The sequence below is a fragment of the Carassius gibelio genome, chromosome A15 (assembly GCF_023724105.1).
Source record: "Carassius gibelio isolate Cgi1373 ecotype wild population from Czech Republic chromosome A15, carGib1.2-hapl.c, whole genome shotgun sequence".
Taxonomy (NCBI): Eukaryota; Metazoa; Chordata; class Actinopteri; order Cypriniformes; family Cyprinidae; genus Carassius; species Carassius gibelio.
Window position 1 is genome coordinate 15,160,186 of NC_068385.1, and position 22,474 is coordinate 15,182,659.

Consider the following 22,474-nt stretch of genomic DNA (forward strand, 5'->3'; position numbering starts at 1 on the left):
AAGGCACCCTCCCATTATGAAAACTCGGTATGGAGTTGAACTCAGTCAACATATCAGTACATCTCACCAACAAACGTGCACAATCAGTGCTGAACTGCCTGAGTTTCTTCAGAGGTAAGACAGTAGTGCCACTGAAGCAATTTCAGAGGTACCTGGGGCATATGACAGACAGTCACACTGCTCTGATTGTAGGGCTGAAACGATTCCTCGAGTAACTCGAGTTACTCGATTGCAAAAAATGATCGAGGCAAATCCCTCTGCCTCGAAGCCTCTTTTTATTTATTTTAAATCTCACATCAGGTTATTTCGCAATGCTTGTGACACAGCGAGTTTACGTCACCCACAAAGCGGAAGGAGACACAAGCACGGAGTTTGAAATCACATAATGCAAGGAGTCAGCAGTGTTTTGATTTGAGGGCACGGACGAACGTAAAGAGAATGTCGTGGTGTGTGTCCAACTGTCCATTGCAAGATAGAGCTGGCATTCCACAACTAGGGCCCTATGATTTCCGCGATGCAGAAAACGCGGAGGGAATCACGGAATCCAGTCATAAAAACGGATTTTACAGTTTAACGCGGAATGGCACGGAATTTGCCAAATTTTGAATGAATTAATCAAAAATAGGTCATTGCACTTACATCAAATCACGATATGGACTAATATCTGTAAATATTAAGCCGGAACAGTCTATTTAAATATCAATCCTGCATGTTCTGCGTGTCTCTGTTAATGAATGGAGCAGAAGCACGAGTTCCTTTATCACACACACTGAAACGCGCGTGCTGTCTCACTAAGAATAAGCCAACTGCTCTGACAGTCACTTCATGAGCATTTGACCATTTGATTTGAGTAAAACTAGCGTCACATCACACACAGAATTGTAAAGGTAAGTCAAGCCGTCACAATAAAAGACCGTTTTTTAAGGTTTAATCACACAACATTTCTTTCATGTTTTATTTTTAATAGTAAATCCCCTTTGTTTACCAAAAAGTTAAATTTGCTTAATTTTTAATAATTAAAAGATAAATTAAATGAATGTTTTATGTGTTTAATGTTTAATGTGCATCTGAGAAAATGCTTTATTTTAAACCCCAACTGAATGGCACTTAAATGCACTTCATTCATCTGTCAACTTTATTGTCATTGTTCACAGTACAAGTACAGACAGAGAAACAATGGGTCATAATTAAATGTTTATTTTTGATGTATGCATTGCATTTTATGCATTTAAAATGAAAAAAAAAAAAATTTCTAAAAAAGGAAACTTAGTTGTTCATTTTAAGAGACCCAGGAGTCTTATTTTCTCTTGCATAATTTATATTGCACTTTAATTAAGCAAAAACACATTTTATCCGATTACTCGATTAATTGATGGAATTTTTGATAGAATACTCGATTACTAAAATATTCGATAGCTACAGCCCTATCTGATTGCTCCATATAAGACCACTTCACCACTAGTTACACAGCTGAGGCCCAAGATGGGCATGGCACCGTGGGATACATCACTTGATCATCACACTGATGTGTCACCACACATTCAGCCCCTGATCGGACCATGCCTTCCTATGAGCCTCTGCTAAAGGGCAAGCTCGTGTTGATCCACACAGACAACACTGCAGTTGCATCATATCTATCAACCACCAGGGTGATCTACAATCACGTCACATGATTGTTTGTAACTCACCTGCCATCTTTTCTAATCCACATTCTGGGGAGCTCAATCTCTCATGGCAGCTCACCCTCCCTGGAGAAAGGTGACTCCATCCCCAGGTGGTCCAGCTGATCTGAATTCTCAATTTTGATCTCAATTTTGGGATGCTCCGGTATATCTGTTTGCTTCCCACGAGTCCACCCACTGCCAGTTGTACTATTCCCTGACCTTTGTATGCACTAGTCTATGCAAGAATATGTTTCACCCAGTGCGCCTTCTCACACAGACATTATGCAAGGTCAGGGAGGACGAGGTACAGGTCTTGCTGGTTGAGCCTTTCTGGCCCACCTGGACCACCTGGACCTGATTTTCAGAACTCATACTCTTCACAACAGCCCCTCACTGTCGGATTCCCATGAAGAAAGACCTTCTTTCTCAGGGGCAGGGGATCATGTGGCACCCCATCCAGATTTCTGGAACCTCCATGTCTGGCTCCTGGATGCTGGCTCATGGTCTTAACTTCTCAGCATAAACCTGAATGAGTGGATTCACTCTGCCATCTTATAAACCCGTATGCACCAGGGAGTGGCTTGGCATGCAAAATCCACTCACCAATTTTCATTGGCCTTTTCTCTTAAACTCAGAGGTGATTGGGTCTTCCAAGTAAGACAAACACAATTTTCAGTGAAAAACACACCAACGTCTTTACACAGATGAAACTGTCATATGATTTCTAAAAATAACAAAACACTAGTAAAGTACCTTACACATACAAGTGAAAGTATGTGCAAGTGACATACGATCATAGGTGATCAGTGACTGAAGTGATCATCCCTATCACCTTGGAGTGGTACTTTTGAGTGAGCAGGGCACATGTATGCTATTATGTAGTCATTTTGGAATGCACTTGGCAAAGGGAGTGATGAAATTTCTTCATCTTCAGCTGGCATGTGCCCGTGACAATGCAGCATGGTGTCCGTCAGCAGATCTCACTGTTTTAATGTCATAAATGTATTGTTATTGTAGTTAGCATAACTGTTGCAAATAAACATACATTTTATGTTAAAAAGTTTTTGAAATATGTTAATATATGAAAATTAATATGTCTAAAACTTTTTAAAATTTAAAATGCATAATGTCCATTAGTGAATCTGCTGATGGACACGGTGCTGCGTTATCACGGGAACATGCCATCTGTAGATAGTGAGGAAATTGTCTCCCTCTTTAACAAAGTGCATTCCAAAACAACTACATAATGGCACACATGTATGTGTGTGTGTGTCATTTTTTTATTATGCATGCATGATGCTTGTATGAACCTTTTTGAAGCTTGAATGCTCCAGTCCCCATTCTTTGTAATTGCTTGTAAAAAGCAACAAAAATTGTATTTTTGTGTTCCACAGTGGGAGAACAAAAAACCTCAAATGGGTTCATAATGACATGGGCAACCAAACAATTTTCATCTTTGGGTGAAGCATTCCTAAAAAATGTAATATATATATATATATATATATATATATATATATATATATATATATATATATATATATATATATATATATACATCTAAATATATTTTATTCAAAGATATTGCAGTACTTTGGATTGCAAAAAGCAATATATATATATAAAACAGGATTGTTAATTCAGATCTTTACTGATCAGTTTATTTGCTTTGAACCCATTGGCTACCACCTCATGTTTCCTTTGGCTGTAATTTGTACTAGATTGATCTTGACCACAAACAATCTGTGCAGTGTTTGTGCAAACATGGAGACTTCCCCTATAAACCTTGAAAATTGCTTTTTAAAGTTCTTTAAACAGAATTTGGTTCTGTCTGTGCTTTGATATATTAATGTTTTGACATGCTATTAATGTTCTCATATTGGTCTGGAAAAGAAAACCATGCATGAATTCAATGTGCAGTAGAGCAGCTCAACATCTAGCCTTAGAAATTTCTGGTGACTAACTAAAAAAAAAAAAAAAAAAAAAAACAATCTCATGCATTAAGTATGATGCTATTGCAAATCTTCCTTTTTATGATAAAAGAAAGAAAAATGGCCAGCTTCAAACTAGCCAACGATGCCAAACAAATCAATTCCTACTATCTGATATAGCATAATCTTATCTAAAAAGCATATAACTTCGGAAATTCCATAAATCTGAAATCATTGACCAAGAAATGCCTGAGAACAGAAGTCTGTTTGGCCCTGTTGATGGCCTACAGTCCAGTGCCACGTAGTTAATAGTATTTTATAAGGCGTAAGGCCCGTACACACCAAACACAATAACTATAAAGATAACTATATTAGCGTCCATACAAGCGGATGATATCATCTGTTCATTCCATGCACACGCTCGTCTGCCACTTAAAATTATCATGCTTGTTATAGCAGGATTGATTCTGATTGACTGTAAATGTTTTTATCATTCTTCAGCTGAGAAAAAAAAAACAAATCTTCCAAGTGATTCCAACGATATAATTTTTTTTTTCGCCTTTATCATTATAGCTGTGGTGTGGACTCTGTGGTGTGCTATTCTTTAATATTAAAAATGATTTTTAGAACTATATCTTTATTGTTATCTTTATAGTTATTGTCCTTGGTGTAAACAGGCCTTTTTGAGTTCATCATTTCTTGCTCCACCCACTCTATTGTGATCTCTAACCACGGACGCTTCTGCATGGTGTGGATTTGAGCTGTGTGTTTTCTTTCTAGGAGAGGGCTAATGTTGACGCAGAGCGGGAAGCCCTGGAAAGGCTTCAGGATGAGTACAATGAGTTGACGAGCCAGCTTCATAACTGCCCTGAGTCTCTGAGGGAGCAGTTACAGGAACAACTCAAGAGGGTCAGTGACCATCAGGAGCAGCAGAACTTTTAGAACTGCTTCCGTCCCACAGTCCTGGCGTTATAAACCCCACCTTTCAGAACACATTCCCAACTAAGCTCCTTTGGGTTGTCTATACACCCAATCCACCATGATGATCCTAGTAGAACTATTATTCCATGTTTAGTATTATTAAGAATGATTTCTGATGGGAATATCATGTTGTTATTCTTGTCTGCCTTAGTTTAGTGTACTAAAGAAGGTGTCAAATTTCCTTATGGAATGTAAAGTGGTGTTAATTGGTAAAATTTTGCATGTTTTTGACATTTTTGGATGTATTTTTGAGGTTTTTTACATGCTACTATCTGGTGCTGAAATAGTAATAACACTTAACAATCTACTAATCTATTAATGCAGAAACTAACATAACGCTAGTTTTGTTTGGATACCCCTCACTTCTCTCACATGATTATTTCCCTCAAACCAGTTAAACAAAACAGGTTGGGTTAGGGTTAGGGTTAGGGTTTAGGATAGGGTTAGGGTTAGTATTTGTTTAAGTATTATACAGGCAGTCAGCTGTTATTTACATGGCCAATGAAATCTTTAATATTGCTGAAAGGGTTTGCACTTAACTTGTTTGGGGGAAAATCATGCACTTCTTTCTATATACCACACATATTATATAATACTTTGGCCAAATTATATTTTTACAATGTATTTAAATTTTATTTGGGTAAAAAGATACAAAAATACACAGGAAGGAACAGGAAGTCATATTTATCATATTTATTTTGATTTGAATAGTTGAAGGAATCTTATCGGACAGTGCTCGGGCAGTGTTTTTGATGACTAGCCCTTTTTGCGGGCAGAAATATCCCAAGGGTTGCATGAGAGAGAAGGGATGTCGTGTGTGCACTGAGCCTTCAAGCTTCGCAGTATCAGAAATTCTTTGATGAATTGACTCTTTTTTTTCAGTCTTTCCCAGTTTTACCGTCCCAGCTGACAGTTTATATGATGTTTGATGCACTTGGGTTTCAGTTGTATGTATTATGATAGATCATAAAGGATTCTGGAAGAGTGTATTATTTCCACACAGATCTGTGTGTAGCACCAAGGTTTTCATTTTTTTTTATAATAACAAATGAATTCATATTTTAGTTATTTAGTTAATATTTTAATAAAATACTTTTTAAACTATTTTTAATTTAGGATTTTTGTATTGCATTGAAATAAGGATTACAGACCATGTTGCATAAAGTTTCTTCTGGTTCCTCCCTGTGGTTTCTAAGCTGACTCAGCTTGACTGCTGCAGAGCATGCTTAATGCTGTAGTTTTATGGGATGCTTTGACTAGTGTTTGACTCCAAGCTTGGATGTACGTGTGTTTAGGAAGCTGAGACCCTTGAGGCTGCGACTAAGCAGTTTGAGGACCTGGAGTTCCAGCAGTTAGAGAAGGAGAGCAGTCTAGAAGAGGAGCGCGAGACCATCAGCCAGCAGCTGCTGCAGGACAGAGCTCAGTACCACAGCAGCATCACCAAAAGAAAGGTAAAAGAAATATAGACACATATAATAAAGCATGGATGCACCAACAGCACCGCAACCTAATGTTCAAACTTTTGTTTCCAGGAAAAAGTTGCATCATTGGAAAGCCAGGCCAGTCAGCTGGGAATACAGGCCACTCAGGAGTGTGAGAGACTGGCTAAGGACAGAAGTTTGACCTTGCAACTGCTACAGAAGGTATAGGAAATTAAAATGAGTTCCTATATTAACGTTTAATGTTCTTGCTCATTTTAAAGGTCCTATATTGTCAAAGTTGAAATTTCCTGGCTTTTTCACGATAACTAAGATCTAGGGGCTATTTAACTAACATGTAAATTTCAAAACAGTCAGTCCACAGTAAAATGCACACAGCCTGCTTAAAATAGCTGTGATTTTTCACGAACTGTTGTGACTTCTGTAAAAAGTTGACATCAGAACTACACAGTCACCTCCTTCAGTCACCACCCCAAGCACCGCCCACCGTCCCACTCTCCTACTGTCAAACCCTCAGACAACATCGCGTCCGTGGCATTGCTGAGCAATGTGTGCAAAACCGTGTGATGTAAGAAACATGTGGAAAGAAATCTGTAGACTCGTACATAACAACAAAAGACAATACTTTATTGAACCTTTTCAATAAGTGTGCGCTGCAAACACAAGCATTTTTGACGATAGTTTCTGTCCTTTCCGCTCGTTTTATCGCGTTTAACCACAGCGGTCACCGGTGTTTTGTCTGGCAGTGGCAGCAGATATGCGATCAAATTTCTAATTTGAGGCTGTATTACGTCGTTTCTGGCACCCAACATCACAACAAGATGATATTTTAAGCTCCTTACGTAGCCGAATCTGTGCTGGTTTGAGTGGGCCGCCTCCAGCTAGCGCGGTGACGTCGGCTGAACCTAGTTACCTGTGGTTGGCCTGCCATGCATCACTCGGGAAACAACAGGCCAATCAGAAGAGAGGCTTATGAATATTAATTACACAGGCTAAAATCGACCTGTTTTTAGAAAACCTCCTGAGAAAGGAGCTGTAAAAATATAATGGTTTTTGGTAATAATACCACAAATATATATTCTTAAGGACATCAAAACCTAAAATAAGAACACCTTAGGCTGAGGAACTGCACCAAATAACTCTAAAACTTTATCCATGGCAATGTCTACATTGTTGCTTGATAAAAAAAAAAACATTTAGCATAAAATGATTGAATTAAAATCTGCGCATTGGGATTTAACTAACTAAAAGTACACATTTGAATGAATTGATTTGTTTGGATAGTTAATGTAAATAAACGGTGTCACTTTTCAAACATTTTTCTAGTTTTATTCGTTTTTCAAATATTTTAGTTAGGTTAGATAAATGTATTTTGCTCACCAAGGCTACATACATATTTGATCATAAATACTATAAAAACAGTACTATTGTGAAATATTATTATAATTTATAATAACTGTTTTAAATTTTAAGCAGCCATGACTCCAATCCTATTCTTTAGTCACATGATCCGTCAGAAATCATTCTAATATGATTTGGTGCTCAAGACATTTCTTGTTATAATCAATGTTGAACACCATTGTGCTGTTATATTTTTCATACCATTCTTAACTGATTTACTTGGAATCTGTGTTTCAGGAAAAGGAAAGGCTGGCCAGCCTGGAGAGAAGATACCAGAGCTTAACTGGTGGAAAAACGTTCCCCAAAAGCTCCAACACTATAAAAGAGGTAAGCAGAAATATAATCCAATGCCTCATGAGCCTGCTACGCTAGCCTACAAGATATAACTGCTGAATATTTGCTCCCCTGTTTGAAATTATAATGTATTTGTTGGCTAACTTATTTTTAAATGTTACGTTTTTTCCAAGTACAGTATGCTCTCATGTGAACTTCATATGGTTAATGCAGATCCTTGCAATACATCTTTGTAGTTTGGTTTTCTTGGGCTTGGAAAGCTATAAGGTTTAGCTTTGCAGCCAGATGTTCATGGTAGCATATGCGTCCCCCGTGCCATCCCATAACAGTTTGGTTAGCGAAACAGGAAATGAAATCTTTTAGACTCAGGATATTGTTTGACCTATAAACCTTTGCCCAGGATATGCTTCACATCAGCGAGGCTGACCTATTAGACAGTGACCATCCCAACTCCTCCCCCTTTCATGCTTCCTCATTCCACTCATATCCCATGGTGCCTCAGGAGGTAACTGAACTAACTGTGGATGCATGCAGCCTGGAGCGTGCTCTGAGAACATGCCAGTACAAAGCATCTCAATTTGTGTTGCCTTATTGAGAGCAATTGGCATGTTGGGATCTGATGTTTGCAGGCTTCCAAAGACAGATTGCACTTCCTCTGAAGTTTCGGAAAAGGTTTATTGATTTTGTGTTTGAAAAATGATTTGTGAAGTCTTAACATCAAGTGTCGGGAAATAGGTAACAAAATTTTGCCATTTGAATGAATTGGTTTGTTCAGATAGTTAATGTAAATGATCTGATTCTTCAACAAATTATTTACAGATTGATTTTGTCCACTGTGTTTTATAGTTTTATGAGATTTAAAACTGAGATCATAATTGTTTTTGTTCCATATAAATATAGCTTTGATTACAAAAATAAATAAATAATAATAATAATCACATTTTCGTTCAAATATTTTGAGCTTAGAAAGTTTGTTTGTTTTAATTTATTGTGAAATTAATATCTTATGCTTTTGCTAATGCTTTATACATATTTATTTAAAAATACAGTAAAAACAGTAATATTGTGAAACATTAAAATTACTTATTATATGTTTTATAATGTAAACTCTTGTATTTTAATATATTTTGAAATAAATTCTCTGATGAATAGAAAGTTCAAAACAAAATAATTTATTTGAAATAGACTTAATATATAAATTAAATTTCTAAATAAATGTATTAATTTCTTAAAAAACTGTTTGACCCACTTTGATACATTTTGTAGTTATGAAACTAAATAAATATTGCTAAGAGTGTATTTTCTTTTTATTAAGAGTTTGCAAAATAGTTACTTTTTCAAAAGTAATTTGACTATAGTAGGACTACTTGAAACAGTAGCTGCGTCCCAAATGACGTACAATGCACTCATACACTATGTACTTATGCACTATGTACTCAACCGTGTAATGTATGAATTATATCAGGTTCTTTTTTCATTCACAATTGGAGTCTGATAGGCCCTCCCCCTTCACCACACGATTAAAGCTGCGACCGTTGAGTGCATGCAGGGTTCAACATTCCACACTTATTATAGTTATTTAAGTGCATCATCTAGGTATTTAAAGTGCTTTTTATTTTTGGAATGTTCAGTGAGAACAAACTACTTGCACTATTTATACTACAAAACAGCATAGAACACTGCATAAGTATGCAATTTGGGTTGCACTGCTTGAATAACTTGTAATTCGTGATTCTTATAAAGAGTTAGATGGAGGCATGCATATGACAGCTCTCATTGGTTTTGGATTTGAGTAAACTGACAGCTGAACTTCTGTCCTGTGTGAATTGATTGACTGGTAACATCTCTCAAGAGTACTTGAAGCTATCGGATGTTTATAAGATGTATGGGAGTGATTGCCATGACATCCAGCTCACCAACGCTTCCTCACACGGCCTCTCGCTTGCCCTTGACCCAGCTGTAACTGCCCCCCGTGAGGTACCAGAGCTGCTCTCTTCTTGCTGCTTCTCTCTATTAAACGTATTTTCCTTTCTTCATACCTATAGTGCTACTTATGTGCTGTAGATATTTGTTAGCTTGGCGTCATATACAGTACGTGACCAAAACCAAGCATTATAGTACTAAGGGTCATGCTCGGAAATGAGTGCCATTTCCAGTTTAAGGAAATGTATCATAAATATTCTGACAAAGGAATAATTGAGAAAATGAAAAATTGCTAAAAATGTACTCTGCTTCAGGCCATCTAAGATGAAGACGGGTTTGTTTCTCTATCTTAACAGATTTGGAGAAGTTTAGCATTACATAACTTGCTCACCAATGGATCCTCTGCAGTGAATGGGTGCCGTCAGAATCAGAGTCCAAATAGCTGATAAAAAACAATACAATGATCCACATATAAACCACACTACTCCAGTCCATCAATGAACAATTTCTGAAGTAAAAAGTGTTTGTAACAATTATTAAGGCATTTTAACTGTAAAATGTAACTTTTTAACCATAGGTATTGGGGAAAAATACCAAAAATACAATGCAGTGAGAGTGATTACATTTTCAATTCAATTCAAGTTTATTTGTATAACGCGGGATGTAAATCCTGTGGCAAAACAGAGAAACAAATAGAGATATCATTAGCATAGCTGCTGTTCCAACAAAGTAAAATTAATTAGTTAGCCCAAGCTAAAGAATAATAATGCCCATTTGATCAGATGCAACTACACTCACAAATTATGAGATGCATTATTCGAATGCCTGGTGAAAGAGATGTGTGTTCAATCTAGATTTAAACAGAGAGAGTGTGTCTGAACCCCGAACATTATCAGGAAGGCTATTCCAGAGTTTGGGAGCCAAATGTGAAAAAGCTCTACCTCCTTTAGTGGACTTTGCTATCCTAGGAACTACCAAAAGTCCAGTGATTTTTTGTAACTGATACGGAACAATTTCAGCAAATTTTCATTTATAAATTAAATACTCATTTAAAAACCTGCATTGTGACATCTCAACGGAAATACAATGAATGTTATATTTGAATTAAAGTTCAGCTAAAAAAAAAGTTCAGATTAGCGTTATCATAACTAGAACTTTTAAAAACCGTTTTGTTAATTGAATAAAATTGAATAAGATAAATATTGGACGAAAAACTAATGAAAATTTGAAATGCTGGCTTGATAACTAACTGAAATAAGTTTAGTGTAAAGCACTGAAATTAAACATTTAAACATACATAAATAAAAGCTAATTTAAAACATTAATATAAAAATATACTATATAAATAATACTAAAATAAACCGTTGTTTGCATATAATTATGCTTTCCATAATAATAAAGGTTTATGGTAGCAGTTGACAGTTTTACAGTTTAATTTTGCAGCCATGAAGGTCACGAAGCTACAAGATAGATGTATAGATGCATATATATAATAATGGTAGAATTCTAGCTTTTCTTCATATATATTTTGTTTTCAATAAAATGAAATGATTTATTTGAAATTATTTATTTGATAATAAAGTAAGCAGTTGGAAACAGAGGTGGGAAAGATAAAAAAGCATGAATGAATTGACTGATCGATCGATCGATTGATTAATTGACAAACAAACTAGCAAAAGTGGCACCTGTTTATAGAATGACCCATTACTCTAGGCTTGATGCAATAAAGCAGTATCTTACATGTTAGTTTTTTTTTTTTTTTTTTTTTGTCCTAACCAGCTGCAATTTTCTCATTCTTTGATTGCAGATAGCCCTACTTATCGAGACATCTTACTGGGTCACTATCTCACTCCACATAACTGTAATTTAAAAAACAAATATGTTCTGATTGTCTGTTTTCGCTTTAACTGTAGACAGATAAATTACTGTACAGTACCTGCTGCTGGAAACTTGTTGCATTGCATCTAGTTAGGACACAATACATGAGCTGATGTTTATGCATTAAGTAAATGGAACTGAAAAGCATTGTTAAACTTAATTATGTGGTTTTGTTGCCAACTTTATAACTTCTCTTTCCTGCTCTGCTTCTTCTTGTTTTTTGCCCTTCTGTCTGTGTCCGCGTGTCACTCCTGAATGTCAGGAGTATGTGACCGTCGGCCAATTACACCAGATCTATGGGATGCCGAAGGTGGAGTCTTCCCCTACCTCACCCATCCAATTACTTCAGTCTTCTCTCGCAGACTCCGCCTTCTCCTACCTCCCCTCCCCTCACGGCTCCTCCCTCTCTCTCTCCTTCGAGGTGTGTCTCTCCTCTGTGTTCTCTCTTGTTTTATTCCTGGTTAGGTCTGGGTATCGCCAACGGCCTGTATCATTCAGTCATTGAACGAATCCTTCAGTTGCTCATTAACACTCTTCTCTTTCTCTCTCTGGCATTCCACCGTTCCACCTCTCTCTCTCTCTCTCTCTCTCGTGCTGTCTGTGCTTATGGATGTGCTGCGTGTGTTAAGCGTCAGTCGGACTGGGGCAGGCCTCAGATGCCCGCTCTAAATTTAGAGCACTGGTACCCTCCTCTTCCCCTCTCGGCTAAAGCTTTCTCATCACGCAAGCCTGTGCAGGTAACAGCCAGAAGCTCAGCTCTCTTTTACTCCCTTCTGCTCTTCCACATTTTCACTCTTCATCTTCATAGGCCTCTTTTATATTGATGTGTCTAAGTTTGTTTTTGTAGGTGTTTTGCATATTTGGCTGTCGATTCTTGTCCAAGGTCTCAAGGTTTCTATCTTCTGTTGTTGTACTGTTGTGTGGAGAACCATCTATAGCAGATTCCTATTGTTAAAGGGGGGGTGAAATGCTCGTTTTCACTCAATATCCTGTTAATCTTGAGTACCTATAGAGTAGTACTGCATCCTTCATAACTCCAAAAAGTCTTTAGTTTTATTATATTCATAAGAGAAAGATAGTCTGTACCGATTTTTCCCGGAAAAACACGAGCGTATGTAGGCGTGACGTGTGGGCGGAGCTAAAGAATCACGAGCGTCAGTAGGCTTTTGCGTTGAGGGCGTCTGGAACCTGTGACATTACGTGAGGACAAAACCAACCAAAACAAACCATTGCTAACAGTCAGATTCAGCGTATATTTATGATCCAGAGGCTGAAATTTAACAAGAGCAGCAGCAACAACAACATCTCTATGTGGTATGTACTGAAACTGTATATATATTTGCTTAGCGGTTTTGGAAAATGATTAAGTTCCACTTTGTCTTTTTTTTTTTTTTTTTAAGCTGTACATGTGGAAAGTGAAGTTTGATGACAACATCGCATGTTGTTTACTTAATGTGCTTACACGCCGACAGCTAAGTTAACAACACAGAGATATTTGAAGCAGTTTTACTCACCGCATGTGGTTCCAACACACGATCGTGACCCTTTTTCGTTGGGACTGCATTATCCTTAAGAAATAAACAATGTGCAAATCCGTCGTCAAACTGGGCCTTGTTTGTAAAACAAGCATCTTCAAAATGCAGGAGAACAAACACAAACACTTACACAACTCCGTTGATGCTCTGTAAAAATAAACTCCATTCACTGGTCCCTTAATGCTGTTTCTCTTTAGGTAATCTGTGCAGGCAAATGCTAATCTGTGAAATAGCATTTCACCCCCCCCCCCCCCCCCTCCTTAAGGGAATAGTACACCAAAAAATTCTGTTAGTGTTTACTAGTGTTGTTTCAAAGCTGAATGACTTTCTTTCTTAAATGGGACACAAAATGAAAAGTTGAGCAGAATGTGCAAGCTGCTGTTCTCTGTTAAAGAGTAGAAGGGGACCAGAGGCTATCAAGATTAAAAAAAGATGTGAAAATAAAATCAAATTTGTCTTTATTGTTTCACGATTTGATTTGATTTGATTTGATTGCGATTGCGATGATCATGTCAACGATCTGATTCAATTCAGTATCACAATGCATCATGATAAACCTGCACATGGCTACATTTTCATATTAATTTCATATCAAATTTATTGTGTGCATTTTTATTCAATTACATTAGTGGACTACTTTTTTAAATAGTTACAAATTAATAATAAATCAAAAGAATGGTTAAGAATTTAACCAACTAATTATAGCTTCAAAACATGCAGGCAAATATAAATTAATAAAGTGGGAAAAGACAATTACAAGTGATAAACAAGAAGTATTTGTAGTGTTTGAGAGTGCTTTACTCAAAAGCTTACAGACAAGTTATAGTTGAGATTCAGTGTTAATGCTGTTTACTGATGACATCATTGTGGCAGCTTTACTCGGCTGCATTCACACTAATGCACAGATCTCTTTTGACATATCAGATGTTTTGTCCTGTTCTGAAAACATAACTGATTGTGTTTACATTAATTACGTATCATGAAAGTATTTAGAGGTACAAGTGTATTTAAGTCCACTGCCTCAAACTTCAGCACAACAAAAACAAAGCGCATGTAAATGTCTCTCAATGATGTGAACAATAGTAGCATGAAATGCAATACTTGGACTCACAATGAATATTTCTGGCCTGCAGGTGTACCGCTTTCGACTGGACAGTGATACCAGCCAATCATCACTGAGACCAAAAATCAGCGCTGGTCTGTCCCCCACATACACTACGGCTACACTGGGACGCAACACTCCCACCAGGGTAAATAATGCATTGAGACTATTTTAGCACCACGCCAGAGTAAATTCTCTCTGTTACACCCCTGCCAAGGTAAATAGTGCAGTTATCAGAATCTCCTGCATCATTTAATGTGGTAATTAAGCTCCCTTCTTTATCGTTAAATATGCTGGTGGAAATAATTGTTTGTTTTATTTACCCAGAGTCCTCTGATGGTAGCCAACAGCACCGGGAGTCTCCCACGCAACCTGGCAGCCACCCTTCAGGACATTGAGACCAAAAGGCAGCTGGCTCTTCAGCAAAAAGGTAATGAGGAACACAGCAGCTTGAGAGCTGACATTTCAGAGCTGATTGTAAGATCAACATAAATGGCTGATGAGCCATCAAACTTCAAGGAGTTGCTCAACTAAAAATATCATTATTTACTCACCCTTGTGTTGTTCCTTATCCACATGCTTTATTTAAATTTCCACATTAGTTTGATTTTCCATATTCATTGTGACCATAGGATGCTAGTTTCTTCTTTGGGTGTTGTCTTCCTTAGTTGTCTTTTCATTTTTGATCATCAGTCATGTTTTGTTGTCCCTTGCCCTCAAACAGAATTCTTGCCCTCCATGTTTGAGTCATCCTCCAGTACGGACAGTCCCACAGGTAGAACGAGCTCTAAGTAGCATTGGACTGCCCTTCATCGTAATCAGCATCCTCATTAATTCTAACTCAGCATTTTGTGCACTTCCTCCCCCATTGGAACGGTCTTGCCTGTGTCCAAATGTTCTTTTACCAAGGTTATTTTCCACTGATGGCATAGCTGTGCATGGATTGAATCATGATATCAGTGATAATCTTGTAGTTTCAAATATTTAAAGCACTTTAGCTGCACTACCAGTCAAAAGCTGTACACAGCTGAATTTGGTTGTGGTGATCTCAAAACCTATGACCTAATTTAAGGCTTATGCTGAAATGCTTTTAAATATTTTTTTCATGCAAACATAAATTGTACCTAATTCAAATATAAGACCAGTGTAATTCGTTTTAAATTATTTGATTTTAATTTTTAATTTGTTCATGTTTTTGTGGTTACTATAAAATTCCTTAATCACAGGGAGCAGTTTTTTAATTATACTTTGAAATTACTTTTGTATTATTATACCTAACTTACAAATAAATAAAGACTTAATATTTTTTTTTATTTATATATATATATATATATATATATATATATATATATATATATATATATATATATATATATATATATATATATATATATATATATAGTAAAGCTTAAATATAAAACCAGTGTAATTATTTGATTTGATTTGATTAAAGCTCAAATATAAGATTTATATTTAATTCTCATCTTTATTATATTTTTTTTTAAGTAGTGGAATTATGTTAACGTGAATTATATATATATATATATATATATATATATATATATATATATATATATATATATATATATATATATGTTAACATAGTTTCACTACTTTTAAAAAAATGTAATAAAGAATGAGTAGAGGAGTTTTGACTGGTAGCGTACAAAGGAATCTTGATTTAGAGTTATTGCTTGGGCTGTTTATTCAGTGCACATACGTTGCATATTTATATGTGTATGTGTGAGGCATGATGAAGCAAATTATGGGCAAACTGTGCCATCCTAAATGGATGTGCAGTCACTTGGGTTTCAAAGCACTTTATACTCCGATAGAGGGTTTGGCAGCTATATTTGATCTATAAAATGCTTAGCTTGTTCAGTTGTGGGCACATTTAGTTCTCTGCATAACCTACACGTAAATTTGACTTTCATATATGTGTTTTTTTTTGTTTTGTTTTTTTATCTACATCAGGCCAGCAAGTGATTGAGGAGCAGCGGAGACGTTTGGCCGAGCTGAAGCAGAAAGCTGCAGTAGAGGCTCAGTGCCAGTGGGAGGCGCTCCATGGCTCTCAAACGCAGATCAACAGTCCCTTTTGTTCAACCTCGGGGCCAGTCGTGCATCACTCCATCCTGCACCACACGGCGCCCTCTTCTGGGGAACAGCCTTATGACACCCTCAGCCTGGAGAGCTCGGACAGCATGGACACAAGCATCTCCACTGGAAACAACTCGGCCTGCTCTCCTGACAACATGTCCAGGTTCAACATTTCCATGTACTTTCCTGAATCCCTTTCTCTGAGCGCTTAGCCAATGGCTCTGTGACAGAAATTAGTGGCGGCTCTGTGGTTTTCTCTCCACAGGCCTGTCCCAAGCTAAATGATCTACCATCTGCTTAATGGCTTTCACTAAGTATAATCCAATTTGACCAATAACGCTTGCAAGGTGGACTTCATAGGGTGTTTAAAGTGACACTTTAGTGTAAATTAGATTTAATATTTACCCATTTATTTTCATTTTAAACATTGCATTTATCAGTAATTGGGAGGGGTTTGAGTATGACAAATTATATTACTTTAAATATATAAATGAAAAGTATTTTAATATACATATTATATCTTATATAAAATTATAATAAACACTACTGTTGAAAAGTTTCGAGTCAGTATGGACGTATTAAATTAAAGTGACGGTAAGTCACTTTAAAATGTGACAAAATATTTCTATTTCAAATTTAGAATTTTTAGTTTTGAAAATTCAGTTTTGTCATAAAATAAATTTTAGATTGTAATAATATTTCACAATATTACAGTTTTTACTGTATATTTGAACACATGAATGCAGCCTTCATGAGCTTAAAAGACGTCTTTAAAAAACTACAAATATATTTTGTATTATTTCATACTTTTGACTGATGTTCTCTATGTATTTTAAAATAATTTTGAATGTATTTATTGTAACACTATATGTATAGTCTGGTTAAATATTAGATATTTTTTTCTTTTTAATTGTAATGTAATTCATAATAGTGTTATTAATTATCCTACTGGTCCCAAACAGTTTGAACTATAATGTATATTGTAATTTTATATAAGAAATAATATTTATATATTTTTATATACATTTATATTATATAACGTCCATGTGCAAAAGTGTAAAATAATGTATATTTGAGATAAATTCACATGCATGCAGTAACTCTGTGAATCAGGATGCAGCGGCCCACTTTCCCGTGAAAAGCAAGAACAAATGAACGGCTTCGGTGCTTGAGGCTACAGATTAGGTTGTTTCTGGGTTAAACGGACTGCATGAAGACACCTCTTTAAGCTTGTAGGTTATTGCTGGGTTAAAAGGGCTGTGTTGAAATGGTCATCTGTTCAGTTTCCACTGAACAGGGACAGTCAGAACTCACATAGGACTAATTGGGCAAAAATGTCAACAATCGAAAAGGCGTCTTCCATAAACACATGCCTGAGGTTTTACTGTTTGCTTATCCACCCTTCCTGTCATAAATGTACACCCACTTATTTGTTTCTGCTTTCCACCATCCCCCTCGCTGCATATACGAATAATCCATTGTACTTGTGTAAGCCGTACGTATATATGGCAGTTAAGTGTCCTGTTTTACTTTCATTAGAATTTGACATTCATAAATAACAGATGAGCCGAATGAAGAAAGGAAGTATAGGTTGTGGAAATTATAATGAGGTGCAAATACCAGCACGTGACACCAGGGCTGATTGAAAATCAGAATTCAGTTCATGAGTGTGATTTGAATTGAATCGGTCACGCTGCAGAGCGTGTTGGAGTGGAATTTGATTTGGAATGACAAAAAAGAGAAATGCACTTAATTGTAATTCAAAGAATCTTCACATAACTGATTTTTTTCTACACACACACACACAAATAATAATTTATACGGTAAGCCTGCTTTGTATTGTTTGTCTACATTTTTAAAGACAAAATTTGATTATTCTGGGAAATTTTGGGGATTACATGCATCAGAGTTCATAAAGTAAAAGTTCAGCTATTAACATAATGTAATATTTTATATATGCATATATAGAAAATGTATCTATGTTATTATATTATTAAAATTAATATTAATTATCGACATGTAATTTTCTGCAATTGCTTAATGTAATATATGTTTAATAACTCGTAGTTAAAAAAGATTTTAAAATGTTTTTGAAAGATGTTTTTTTTATATATATTTTATTTTATATTTCATTTTTCAGCATCATTCCTCTAGTCTTCAGTGTCACATGATCCTTCAGAAATTATTATAATATACTGATTTGCTGATCAAGAAACATTCTTATTATCAATATTAAAAACAAACCATGATAGATTTTTTTAAGGATTCTTTGATGAATAGAAAATCAAATAAACTGTTTATTTGAAAAAAAAAAGAAAATAAATATTTTGTAACATTATAAATGTCTAAATAAGTATATATGTCACTTTTAATTAAGTAAATGCATCCTTGCCAAATAAAAGTATTAATTTCTTTTAAATAAAAAAAGTAAAAACAAATATCTCCCCAAACATTTGAACAGAAGTGTATAATTAAGAACTAAAAAATTGTTTTTATTTTGAATGTCATTCCATTTCAGTTTAGATTCAAATATCCTTAAATTCCAATCTGGATTCAGGAATAGAATTTCAAAGACATTCTCATTTCAGTTCTGAATGGGCTACGACCCAGTTGTCTTGGTTTACAAGCGTTATCATGGGGAATGTGTGAAGACGTTGTAAACAGAAGCCTGTAAAGTACAGTGAAGCGGTGGAGCAGTGGAGCTGGACTGGAGCATGACGGCTTTGGAAACAGACCCTTCAGCTGTTTCTCTCTCAGGAGAGAATTTGTTTACTTGAAATGTTCTCATACAGTTTGTTTACGCTTGTCTTTATAAAGCCTCAAGCTAGTCTGAGACTCTTCTCTAGAGGAATCCATTACTCATTTTCTTTTTCTATGTTTATAGTCCACATGTGCTTCATTTCATGTTTCACGGCAGATTTTCATGCTTGTACTGTATGTGCAATCCAGTTGTATTTTCATATATGACGAAATGTTTCGTAATCCACCGTTCTCCCTGCTGCTGGTCTCCATTCCATCATTCACCAAATAGATCACCGAGGGGTAAAATCACTGAACGCTTGCGCAACTTTCGCTTGAGTATTTAAATGTTTGCTGTCCGTCTCGGTTCGAAAACATATAGTGAATTCCCCGCTATACAGCTAATGACTTTGACTGATGTAATGTTTGATGTGTTTCACAGTGCCAGTTGTATGGATGCGTTGAAGATTGAGGAGATGGAGAAGATGTTAAAAGAGGCACAACTGGAGAAAGCTCGACTCATAGAGTCCAGAGTAAGTCACAATATCAGTATACAATCGATACAGTAACCACATTCAGCTTTTCTGCCTCCCAGCCTTGTCTATTAACATCTGCCTTCTTTTGCTGCTGCAGGAACGAGAGACTCATACCCGTAAACTCATGCTAGAGGAGGAGAGAAGAAGAAGAGAGGAGGCGGAGAAGAGACTGAAGGAGGAGACGATACATAGAGAGCAGCTGATAGAGAAGGAGGTGAAGATGAGGGCCAAAAACTTCTCTCAGGTGAGGAGTCCATAGTGATTCTACTAGAACTGTCCATTTAATGGATTCATTTTGAAATATTTATTTACTTAGAGATGTACTCTTTGTATTCATGTTGGTTTCATGTGGTTATTATGATTTTATACCATTTTTAAGAAAAGATTCAATTTAATTTTTTTTCTGCTAAATGAATAAATGTGATGTAATTGCAGTTTAATTTTAATTTAAAAAAATCTATTTAATTATATAGTCATTCGTTTTTAATTTCATTATAAATTGTATTTTAATAATTTTCATTAGGAATTTAATTTAAACCTTTATATATAAAAATATTTATTTTATCTTTATTTATATATATATATATATATATATATATATATATATATATATATATATATATATATATATATATATATATATATATATTATACAGTTGCGATTACAAGTTTACACATGCTTTGTAGAACCTCCATATTTATAATAATTTTATAATTTGAACAAAATAAGAGGTATCAAAAATTGCTTGTCAATTAGTACTGCCATGAATTAACTGTTGCATAAATGTAACAGATGTTTGCACGTAGTCCACAAGAAAGCATAACTGAAAAATATGAACATTTTGTTAAAATTAGTAATATTTGTTAAATTTAAATGGTGACGTTTTGTAGATTCTGCGAGATGTACACTTACGAACACATTTCTAGAAATATAGTAATTTATAAGATGGCATTAAAATGTATTTACATTCTACAACCTGAACTGTCATTATAAAGGTGAAATTATCATGTCATATATGCAGCTTTATTTTTTTTCTGTTTCTGCATTATGGTTATACCACTTAATTGATTCGGCCGCCAAAAGCTTTTCAGACATTAATAAGCAGTAAAGTTTGAATGTTTTGTTATTTATTAAATGGGAAATAATAATAAATGATACAAACTACTTAAGGTTTTATTATGAACAATACTTTTTTATTATGTTATCAATACAGTTATATCACTCTGACCTTTTTGAATATATATATATATATATATATATATATATATGAAGAGTTCAGAGTGCCATCTGAAATTTTCATCTAAAATTAGGATTTTTATCAAGCTCCTATGCTTAGGTTGAGTCATTTTACTTTAATAGCAATGTGCAGGTCATTTTCCAGGCTATTAAAGTGAAATAACTGAACATAAATATAGGAGCCTGATAAAAATCCTAATTTTAGATGAAAATTTCAGATGGCACTTAGAGGCTTTTGCATCTGAACTCTTCATATATATATATATATATATATATATATATATATATTCAGATATTTTCAGAAATTAAAAACATGTTCCTCGTGGAAGATGTGAGTTCAAATCATTGTATGCATGAAGTATTTTTTTAAACCCATTTTTTTATCAATTAATTGATAGGATAAAAAACAACATCCATGTAATTAATCCTTAAATAACCAAAGCGTTAACCACATGTTGTTGATTTCCAGGCCCGTCCGATGACCCGATACCTTCCCATTCGCAAAGAGGAGTTTGACCTCCGTTCCCACATCGAGTCCTCAGGTCACAGCGTGGATACGTGCTACCACGTGATTCTCACCGAAAAGATGTGCAAGGGCTATCTTGTCAAGATGGGAGGAAAGATCAAATCCTGGAAGAAGCGCTGGTTCGTCTTTGATCGCCTTAAAAGGACGTTTTCCTATTACGCCGGTATGTGCACCACAGCGTCGCCTTCCAACATCCTCCTTACTGTGCACTATGCTAATGCTGCTCTATGAACGTGTCGTTATGCTTTCGTCGCCCTGAGGTTGGGGAAAGAAACGAGGGCAGAACAAAGAGTGGATTGTGGGTGAATCCAGCAGTGGGGGGATACGGATAATTAGTAATTCTTAAGCTCACAGTGGCTGCCATGATTTCCGATAGCCTCGGGTTAGCTAGGGGCATACAAATAACCAGAAGCCCGTCCGCATGCTATCTGATGCTGATGAAATCTGCCGCAATGCTGAGGAAATCGTGCTCATCACCCAGCCGTGGCGCTCGGCAAAGCGTGAGCGCTCGCTCTTTATTTCTACGCGCACTGAAAATGAAGGGGTTGCACCGCAGTAACAAGGTCACATCGGTGCTTACCGAATCATTATTCTCGAGGGGGGTGGGGGCTTATTTGTTTTAGAAACCATCGCTGTGCAAAACATGTTAATCAGTAGTTTCGTCTTGTTCTCCAGTAAAAATACTTGGAAATGCTTGTTTTCGCTTCAGCTTCTCGAGTTAATTCGTCTTATGATGTTTTCAAACAAAACCAATGCAATAAAATACTTATTAAGGGAACGATTTTTCGCAGGCTGACATCTCTGTTTCTCCCATTCGCAGATAAGCATGAGAGCAAATTGAAGGGCGTCATCTACTTCCAGGCTATCGAGGAGGTTTACTACGATCACCTGCGCAGTGCCACAAAGGTACGAGCCCCTATCAGATAAAAACCCCTCCGCGCACTTCTCCCGCTGGTTTACTGCTCTGCACTCCTGTTGCGCCATTTCATTTGATCTTTTTTCTGTTAGCTTCTTTCTTCTTTTTTGTCTCTTATGCTGTAACTCTGCTGTCAATATTCCCCGCCCTTCTTCTTCTTCATTCTTTTGCTTTGCCGACTGTTTTCACAGAAAGGATTTTTCAATCTGAATTTGGCAAACGTACGTATCACTCTTCACCCTATCCTGCATGTTTGCTTAAGAGGAAATTGCTCTAAT

At 35.9% G+C, this 22,474-nt stretch overlaps 1 protein-coding gene across 9 annotated transcripts in view; it reads left to right on the forward strand.

The window, feature by feature from the left end:
• LOC128029306 (pleckstrin homology-like domain family B member 1) overlaps positions 1–22,474 on the forward strand; it is a 67,732-nt gene that overhangs the window by 41,421 nt on the left and 3,837 nt on the right. For 4 of the 9 annotated variants that reach the window (XM_052617011.1, XM_052617015.1, XM_052617016.1 and 1 more), the window contains 15 exons: positions 4,373–4,501; positions 5,869–6,024; positions 6,106–6,216; positions 7,651–7,740; positions 11,771–11,929; positions 12,138–12,245; positions 14,177–14,293; positions 14,473–14,575; positions 14,870–14,920; positions 16,120–16,420; positions 19,424–19,514; positions 19,615–19,761; positions 21,224–21,443; positions 22,101–22,186; positions 22,388–22,417. In XM_052617011.1, the coding sequence (XP_052472971.1) occupies positions 4,373–4,501; positions 5,869–6,024; positions 6,106–6,216; positions 7,651–7,740; positions 11,771–11,929; positions 12,138–12,245; positions 14,177–14,293; positions 14,473–14,575; positions 14,870–14,920; positions 16,120–16,420; positions 19,424–19,514; positions 19,615–19,761; positions 21,224–21,443; positions 22,101–22,186; positions 22,388–22,417 (1,899 nt within the window). The remainder of the gene's footprint in view (positions 1–4,372; positions 4,502–5,868; positions 6,025–6,105; positions 6,217–7,650; positions 7,741–11,770; positions 11,930–12,137; positions 12,246–14,176; positions 14,294–14,472; positions 14,576–14,869; positions 14,921–16,119; positions 16,421–19,423; positions 19,515–19,614; positions 19,762–21,223; positions 21,444–22,100; positions 22,187–22,387; positions 22,418–22,474) is intronic. The other 5 variants (XM_052617008.1, XM_052617009.1, XM_052617010.1 and 2 more) reach the window with 5 other exon arrangements.